This window comes from Triticum dicoccoides, chromosome 4A, assembly GCF_002162155.2.
Source record: "Triticum dicoccoides isolate Atlit2015 ecotype Zavitan chromosome 4A, WEW_v2.0, whole genome shotgun sequence".
NCBI lineage: Eukaryota > Viridiplantae > Streptophyta > Magnoliopsida > Poales > Poaceae > Triticum > Triticum dicoccoides.
In genome coordinates, this window is record NC_041386.1 from 598,687,657 (window position 1) to 598,697,251 (window position 9,595).

General features: G+C 44.8%; 3 protein-coding genes and 1 pseudogene across 3 annotated transcripts; 2 read left to right on the forward strand and 2 right to left on the reverse strand.

The window, feature by feature from the left end:
- Positions 1 to 1,548: 1,548 nt before the first annotated feature.
- On the forward strand, positions 1,549 to 2,206 carry LOC119289313 (annotated as a pseudogene).
- A 2,872-nt stretch (positions 2,207 to 5,078) lies between these two features.
- LOC119289314 (germin-like protein 9-1) lies at positions 5,079 to 5,918 on the reverse strand. Its single transcript, XM_037568673.1, has 2 exons — positions 5,623 to 5,918; positions 5,079 to 5,508 (listed from the first exon to the last, which is right to left on the reverse strand). The coding sequence occupies exons 1-2, from the start codon at positions 5,916 to 5,918 to the stop codon at positions 5,079 to 5,081; spliced, it is 726 nt and encodes a 241-aa protein (XP_037424570.1).
- Positions 5,919 to 6,638: 720 nt separating this feature from the next.
- On the forward strand, positions 6,639 to 7,301 carry LOC119289315 (germin-like protein 9-3). Its single transcript, XM_037568675.1, has one exon. The coding sequence runs from the start codon at positions 6,639 to 6,641 to the stop codon at positions 7,299 to 7,301; it is 663 nt and encodes a 220-aa protein (XP_037424572.1).
- Positions 7,302 to 8,719: 1,418 nt separating this feature from the next.
- Positions 8,720 to 9,358, reverse strand: LOC119289316 (germin-like protein 9-3). Its single transcript, XM_037568676.1, has one exon. It carries the CDS (start codon positions 9,356 to 9,358, stop codon positions 8,720 to 8,722), a length of 639 nt encoding a protein of 212 aa, XP_037424573.1.
- Positions 9,359 to 9,595: the final 237 nt, after the last annotated feature.

Here is a 9,595-nt window from a genome sequence, read left to right on the forward strand (position 1 = left end):
AGAGAGAGAGAGAGAGAGAGAGAGGTACAAGTCTCTTAATATAGTCATTTTCAAGATTATTGGATTCATGTAAATAAAAAGTGATGCTAAGATTATGGTTTTAGGTTTATGAGCAAGACCGAGAAATAACTTTTTCTAAGTATATTGAACCGAAGTCACCTGCTTAATATTGTTTCACTTTCTTTTTTGAGTTGGACAACCGTTTCCTAGCTTAGGGCACAATGTTTTATTGTTTGTTAGACAACACAGAAATAATTACTCATGCCATCAAAGAAAAGCCTGCTCACAAAATGAGTACCAAGAAAATAACTACAATGTTCCCCGCAAAAAAAAGTGAAGTGAATTATGCACAAGTCCGTACAATAGATCAAATGTCTCTCACCATCAATAGTAGGCACGCTAAATACATTTTATAGATTATCAGGGCATTCTTTGTTAGGTAATCTTGTCTAATCTGGTTCATTAGTGTTAGCAAAGTTGATTAGTACTCCCTTCTATCACAAATATAAGATGTTTTGGATATTTCAATATGGATTACATATGGACTGGAATAGGTGAACAAATACATTAAAATGTGTCTATATACATCCGAATCAAAAAAGTTAAAACATAGGAGGGAGTAATTAAGTAGAGAAGACGTACTAGCTAGTTAGTCTAGTTTGTGTCGGGTCTGGGCTTCCAATGCTAGCCCGGTTAGAACTAGCTTGTGCTTTGCATGTATGGTACTAGGAGTGGCGTTTGAGTACGCTAGTGTCCGACAACATTCTTTTCGTTGGGGCTTACTTGCGTTTTGATTGAGGTCGTCACAAAGTTCACACATTAATTCGCTATCATGGACCAATAGAGTGCACGATGCGTCAAACGAACATACCTCGACTTGGCCGGGGGTTTCTATCTCCTTTTCGAAAAGGAAAAGACCTAACTCTTTTTTTTTTTGCGGGTGGAAAAAAAATCCTTAACTCATCGGCACGGCGGATAGTTTAGTTAGGTTGTTCCAACGAACGCGCGCCCAGTATCTGGGATGCTTTGGGGACAGAGTTTTCTTTTGTGTGTGTGCGTGGACACGCTGTTCTTGTGACAGTTAATTGTTAATACTTAATAATGCAGTATTAAAACAAACATACAGTTGTATGCTATTTGCTCAACAGTTCAGACAGCTCAGATTGGTGAAGTTTTTTTCTTTTCCGGAAAGACGGATTGGTGAAGTTGAGAGTGAGAGACACAAACACCCAAGTTTTTTTTGTTAGAATGATAACAAAATTTTGAAAGTTTCATGTAGGTATATCCATATGCTTGGAGACACCAAAGAGCTGCATAACATAGGCCAGTTAAATCTTCCTTAGATGTGTGTGCTAGCTAGCTGGTTACAGCTTGCAATTCTAGAACGCTCATACATCACCCTTGGTGTCATAGACTCTTCATCACATCAATAGGTTGCCCCTTCTGTGTAAATAACACAGCAAGCAGCCCAACATCTTTCACCACAGCCTCCATCAATAAATCTGTTATCACAGCTAAGTTATTAGCTTGCAGATACATTCAATTTCAATGGCTTCCACAAACTGCTACGCCTTGGTGTTTGTGGTGGTTGCATTGGTCTTAGCGGGCACCGTTGCTGGTGACCCCGACATCGTCACCGACTTTGTCGTCCCAAAAAATATTTACGGGATAGCACCGATAAACATCACCGGCGACTTCTTCACCTACACTGGCTTCTGTGCTGCCATGAACATGACCATGCCGATGCTGATGCCGGGGGCGCAAAACTTCACTGTGACCAAGGCCACCATGATGTAGTTCCCAGCCCTTAACGGGCAAAGTGTGTCCTATGCCTTGCTCAAGTTCCCCTCAGAATCCATCGACCCTCCACACACGCACCCGCGTGCCGCTAAGTTGTTGCTTGTCCTCGACGGTGCGCTCTCTATGGGATTTATGCATGCATCTGGCAAGCTCTACACGCAGGACCCTGGCCGCCGGTGACATGTTTGTGTTCCCCAAGGGTCTGGTGCACTAGCAGTCCAACCCGAGGGAAAGCCCCACCGGCGCACTCTCGGCCTTTGGCACTGCCGCCGCAGGCACCGTGTCTGTTCCCATTACCGTGTTCGGCACATGCATTGACAATGAGGTGCTCGCCAAGTCGTTCAAGACTGACATGCCTACCATGCAAAAGCTCAAGTCGGCACTCACTCTACCACCGAAGAAATGATTCGTCAGTGTATTGCTGCCACCATGAATAATAAACCCTCGAGCCAGCGAGTGATGGTGAAGTAAAGCTGGTGGTCATGTGAGTTTTAAGTTGTGTAATGATATGCTTGATGTGACTTGTGAGTTGTTTGTCGTGATCATGCCAAATATTATATGATTTGGGTGTTAAGACTATGACATCAAATGTACTTGTGTCTATTATGCAAGTCTCCTTGTTTCATGCTTTGCACATTTACATGTAAACTTTGGGGAGCATATTTGGGGCACGCAAGCGCGGGGGCACCGAGTCCCTCCACGTGTGCAAATTAAATTATGTTTTCATATGCGTGTTACTCGTGATGGTGTTTTCAAATAAGATTCTTTTTGAATACGTTTTGACGAATTTTGAAAATAAATGTTAAGTTTCAACTCTTCAAACTTATTATGAGCGACCCATAAAATCATGATTTTTGTGCGTACAAATGACAAAAAAATGATTTCAAACTTTACCCATGAAACATGGTAAGAGCAAGCGACAAAATTGCAAGTTTCAGATAAAAAGTCATAAGTTTCAATGACTGAAACTTAAAACTTACTATGCCGTTGTTCAGATTCAACTACTTTGCGAATTGCGAGACGATCGAGCGGCCGGGAAGGGCTTGATAGGTGTGTACCTCTGCGAATTTCCGTAAACTCCGTCATGTTACTTTCACTGTGATGTACTATATTATTTCTTATTGTACAATCGACCATTGTTGTGCTTCCGTTTCATGGATATTCCGGCGATCACTCCCCCAAGATGACCTAACTCCACTGTGCCATATGCCGGTGCGGCTATTGACACGCCACCATCTCGTGCTTTGGAGTTTATTGCTCGCTGAAATAACCTGCACGGGGTGTTTGGAGTTTTGTGTGTGTGTTGGCCTGCATGTGTGTATTGTATGAGCTTCGAGAGCAGCATTTAAATTGGGCCCGGGAGTGAACAAAAAAAACTAAATACTAAATAAATTCAAAAACTTCTGATTTTTTATGGAGAAAGATGCCAGAGTGCGTGATATCCTTAAAAAATGTGAGAGCATTTGGATGTCTGAGTGGCTCTCAGCGAAAAAGACAAATTTGGGGCCTATGAAAGTTTCTACTATTTGTGCACGGACCCTATTTTGACTCTTTTTTGCTGAGAACTACTCAGATGTCTAAATGCGTTGAAATTTGCACGCAACTCACACACTCAAACATCTTCCGTGCAAAAGAAAAAACAGACTTTTTTAAAAATATTTCTAGTATTTGTTTTAGAATTTACTGTTCACCAGGTGCAGATGAGCCCATGCTCGGAATTGAATATTCGATGAGGTTCTGTAAATTTTGTTTGGTGACTGAATGGGGCAGCTTGTTATGACCAAAATTGATTCGCTTTTTTTGCTATGTCCATGGAGCGACCAGCCTCATTTATTTAATATGTTTGCAGTTAAAAACCAATCCATGACTTTTAATAAGGACTAAAGCTTTCGGTAGTTTCCATTCTGGTTCTACCTGTTTTGCATCCGCTTTGACAGCTCCACTCCTCGATCTGATTTAGACACACCCACGTTCTATGGATGTTGATATTTTTTCTTTAAACTTGGTCAAACAGACATGCTTGACTTTTGGAACATTATTTTATCCTTTTTTTCCTTTTTGTAACATGATTTTCGTTTATATAAGTAATAGTGGGTGCCCTCTACTGCAAGAGTTTAACAACCTTTATAAATACCTATTGAGTTGTGTCTGAAATAAATAAAGAAAGAAAATTGATGGTCCTGATCCTTTGGAATGGTCAAATTTGTGTTTTATAGCACTACATAATATTAAATATTTGTAGGAAAACAGCACTACATAGAGTTTGGGTAAGTACATTTATCTATTCACGAGATATGTACAAAATGTTTGCAGAATAATATAAAATATTCCTTGCATCCTTGAAAGGTCGTGTAACCTTGTTGTTCGCATGACTTGAAAAAAAAGTAGGTTTGAGATCACCATATTAAAGTGTATTATGAAAGCATGTATAATAATACTCATCAATTTAGATCCGCGTAATTTCGTTTGTAGGTCATGGTATAAAATTACACCTCTAACCTCACCAACGGAAGGTTGTGATTTAAACTTGATCACGTAATAACAGAATAAGCTGGCCCGTGTTGTTGTAACTTTGTTAAGTTATGTTGTTCTGACTTGTGAACGTGATAATATGCTTGTTGTGACTTATGATTGTGCTCATCTCAAATTTTGTTTGACACAAAAACAATGTTTTGTTGCTCGTCGAACAATTGAGAAATAATAGGGTTATGTGCCATCAAAGAAAAGCGCACTCGCATAAGCATAGCAAAAAAGAAAAGAAAAGAAAAGACATATAAATTATGAGTCCATACACTCTATTCATGGCGTTGAATGAACTGCTTATATGTTTGCAGTCCATCTAGTTTTCGCATGAACACGACGAATTTAGATGAAACTTGCATCAAAATAGAAAGTTCACGTGAAGTCTTACTATTCAACACTGCCCATTGTGTGTGTGTGTGTGTGTGTGTGTGTGTGTGTGTGTGTGTGTGTGTGTGGATAATATATCCAGGATTAACTATTTATCAGCTGCATTGAGCAATAAATATTTGTAATGGTATTATGTACCGAAGTGTCAACTTCAACAATCATCTAAATTGTCCATGCACACACTTTGTATACTGTAAACCAAGTGAAACAAATTCAAATACCTTTCACATATATAAAATTTCCCCCTTAGTAACCATCACAATTATTTTGGTTCTTCGGCTAGTCGAAATAGCTTATTCGCCGAAGTACTTTTAAACTACGCTCCTCGCAACAAGATAAGCCATGGCTCTCAGTCACATCTTCACAAGTCACAGCAACAATGCCGCGGCGAAGCCAGCTAGCAGCGCGAAGCACGCCGGTGCGGGCGCCGCACCACCATTCTTAGGCGCTGGCGGTGTATCTGGAGAGGGAGCGGGAGCGGGAGCGAGCGGCGCCAGGTCCTGCTCGAGCGCGTCCACGGTGCCCTGGTCGACGTGAAGCGACTTCTCGAGGACGGCGTCGGGGATGCCGGACTCAAAGAGGACAGTCGGGAGTGAGATGGTGCCGGGGCTGGCGCTGCCGAAGGCCGAGAAGGCACGCACCACGTGGTCGCCACCGTTGAACTGGAAGTGCACCATGCCCTTGGGGAACACGAACATGTCACCCGTATGCAGCGTCTGCGCGTACAGCTCACCTTTCGTCTCGTCGATGAGGCCCACCAGCAGCGGGCCCTGCACCACGTAAAGCAGCTCGGACGCCCTGCCGGCCACCATTGAAATCATGGAAGAAGAAGCAAATGCATGACATGAGCACAAACCTGTATATACTGAGGATGAATCATGATCAACTAAAAAAAGTGTAAAGTTTTGTTACCTTGGGTGGACGTGAGGCGGGTTGACGGTGCCTGGGCCAAAGATGAGGGCAGCATAGGAGACGGACTGGCCGAGCAGCGCCGGGAACTCGGTGGCGGTGGCCTTTGTCACCGTGAACTTGGCTGGGTTGGCGGAGTTGCCAGCGAAGAGGCCCGTGTAGGTGAAGAACGTGCTGTTGAGGAGCGACGCATTGGTGCCGGGCGGCAGGATGAAGTCTGTGAGGATGTCCGGGTCGCCGGCGAGGGCAAGGAAGGGCACAGCAAGGAGGACGGCGAGGGCAAGACACGACGACACCATTTTCATGTAGTAGTAAGGTTGTGTGAACGGTGGAGGACTGGAGGTGGCCGGCCTGAGGCTGTGATTATTTGTAGGAGGCTGTAGGGGCCAAACAAATTGGCTTGCCGTTGCTATCGTTGTTTCCTAAGTTTGATGCCCTTGTGACAGTTCATGGTTGAGACATGATTATAAATCCATTGCTAGTTCATGGTTGTAGCCTGTAGGAGGCTGTAGCCTGTAGGGACACTGCTAGCTGGGACAAATTGGCTTGCCATTGCCATCGTTGTTTCCTAAGTTTGACAGGTGATGTACACGTTTGTGCTCATGTCATATATGTGCTACATTACATACTTGCAGGGTATTTGGTGGGCAGATCATATTTGTCAAGTTGAGCCTGCAAAGTTTGTATCAGAATGAGAACAAAAAGATTCTGAGTCGCATGCTGGTATATCCATATATATGCTTGGAGACACCAAGAGCTGCATGGAATTGGCCAGTTAATTCTTCCTCAGATGTGTGTCAAATAGCACTAGCTGGCTCCAGCTTGATGCTGTACAATGTTCATGCATGGCCCTCGGTTTCTCAGACTCTTCATCACCTCACTAGCTAGATTTCCTCTTGTGTATAAATTACACAACAGGTAGCTCAACATCTTCACCACAACTCACAACCACCGCGTTCACCAATCAGCCTCTTGTCACCACAAGATCATTAGCTTACTTGCAGCTACACTCAACTTCAATGGCGTCCATCAACTCCTACTCCTTGGTGCTGGTCGTGGTTGCATTGGTCACGGCACCACATGCCATGGTGGCCGGCGACCCGGACATCCTCACCGACTTTGTCGTCCCTGACAACTTCTATGGGATAGCACCGATGAACATCACCGGCGACTTCTTCACCTACACCGGCTTCCGCGCCACCATGAACATGACCATGCCCATGCCGATGCCAGGGGCACAGAACTTCACTGTGACCAAGGCCAGCATGACGGAGTTCCCGGCACTCAACGGGCAGAGCGTGTCCTACGCCATGCTCAAGTTCCCCTCCGAATCCATCAACCCACCCCATACCCACCCTCGTGCAGCAGAGCTACTGCTCATCCTTCACGGTGCGCTCTCCGTTGGCTTCGTCGACACGACTGGCAAGCTCTACACTCAGGACCTAGCCGTCGGCGACATGTTCATATTCCCCAAGGGTCTGGTGCACTATCAGTCCAACCCAAGTCAAAGCCCTGCAGTTGCACTCTCGGCCTTCGGTAGCGCCGCCGCGGGCACCGTGTCTGTTCCTGTTACCGTGTTTGGTACTGGTGTTGACGATGCGGTGCTCGCCAAGTCCTTCAAGACTGACCTGCCCACCGTGCAAAAGCTCAAGGCGGCACTTACTCCGCCACCGAAGAAATGATTCGCCGGTGTATTGCTGCCACCGTGAATAATAAAGCCATTGAGCTAGTGAATGATGGTGGAGTGAACCTTGAGTTGTGTAATAATATGCGCATGTTGTGACTTGTGAGTTGTTATGGTGACTCATGTCAAACTTCATTTGATTTGGGTGTTAAGATTATGCCATCAAATATACTTGTGTCTGTTATGCAACTCTGTTTATTTTTATTTCCATGGTTACAAGTAAACTCTATCATGTCACTTTTCAATGTTACATACTATGTTTTTTTTTGCGGGAAAATGTTACATACTATGTTAATCATTATTGTACAAGTGAGTAGTGTTGTGCTTCTCTGTGTGTGTGTGTGTGTGTGTGTGTGTGTGTGTGTGTGTGTGTGTGTGTGTGTGTGTGTTGACAAGCAAGCCACAACTTCTATTAAGGACTAGTATGAAGGTTTTCAGTAGTGTCCATTCCGGTTCTACATGTTCTGCCTCCGCTTTGACCACTCCTCGAGCTGATTTAGACGCACTCACATTCTAGGAGCAGGCTTCATCTTATCCAAACATACACTTAATTCAAGCTCATTTCATGAGAAATTTTCTCATGTGCATAATAATATAGCGATGGATGCACATTCTTCTATACAAATCACACTTATTATTACAGGTCACAACATAAGACAAGTGTCCCTCTCTATCTTCCATACACCATTTTGGGGAGAATCCTATCATTCTAAATAACACTATGGAACTCAGTAGATGGCCGCTCGAAATGAAATGGTTCTGTGCTGTTTTAACTATCTATCGCCACAGAAACATCCAAATATAAATGTAACTAAAGATTAGCTACAATCTTGGTATGGACAGAACTAAGAACAAATTTCAATGTCAGATGAGTCTTGCATTCACTACACCACAACATATCGTAGCTAAAAACTGCTGAATCGCCCTTAGCTCTAATCGCCAAGTTCATCGCCACAATTTGACAGCAAAGTTCACTTAATTAGTTCACTGCTATAAATTTGACATGCCAAAATTTCATCATGCACATAATTGTACACTTTTGTGAAGTCTGAATTGTTTAAAACATGTATCATATGCCAAACTGAAACTGTGTATCATACAACATCGGTGCCTTCAAAATGGTATACAAACTCACCAGGCACAACCCAATACAAAATCGCGAACATATATGTAACTCAAAGAGTCAAGATCACAAGTTCCAAACATCAACACACACACAAACCATTCGATCCAAATCAAGATGACATTGCAAACACACATATTCAACATCATTTCACCACCAAATTGCTCCTACCATGTGGATGCAGTACTTGGTTGTCTGCATTGCTTGGCAGGTCAGTTATTTCAAGAAGCAAAAAAAAAAAAATTCAAAACACACACAAGGACAGTTGGCACATCAGTCTTGAACGGACGGACTTATTTCTTGGGTGGCGGAGTGAGCGCCTCCTTGAGCTTCTGCACAGTGGGCACGTCAGTCTTGAATGACTTGGCGAGCACAACATCGTCCACTCCGGTGCCGAACACGGTGACGGGCACGGACACGGTCCCCGCGGCGGCGCTGCCGAACGCGGAGAGTGCCATCGCGGGCTGAGACCCCTGGTTGGACTGGTAGTGCACCATGCCCTTGGGGAACACGAACATGTCACCAGCGACAAGGTCCTTGGTGTAGAGCTTGCCAGCGGTGTCAACGAAGCCAACAGAGAGCGTGCCCTCGAGGAGGAGGAGCAGCTCGGCAGCTCGGGGGTGGGTGTGCGTCGGGTTCACGGTGCTCGGCGGGAACCTGAGCTTGGCGTACGAGACGCTCTGCCCGTTGAGAGCAGGGAATTCTGCCATGGAGGCCTTGGACACCGCGAAGATCGCCATCGGCAGTGGCACGGGGCGGAAGCCGGTGTAGGTGAAGTAGTCGCCGGTGATGTTGATGGGAATGCCGATCAGCGTTGTGGGCACGACGAAATCAGTGAGGATGTCAGGGTCGCCGGCCACAGCAGCCAGCGGGGCTGACACCAGCGCAGTGGCCAGCATCAGCACCATGGAGTAGAAGTTGGTGGACACCATTAGACCAGAGCTTGAGCTTTTGCTGGGTGGTGCCTGTTGCCGTGGTGATGGAGGAGATGGTTGATAAATAAGCTGCTATTTATAGGCAGCCAGGTTTCCATTTCTTGGAAAGGAATCGGAGGAACCGAGGAGTTGATGTCCTGCTCTTTTGTCCCTTGTGAGTGACGGAACACAAGGTGTTGCATTTTATTTTTTTTGAAAAAGGGGACGTGCCCCAGCCTCTGCATCAAAAAGATG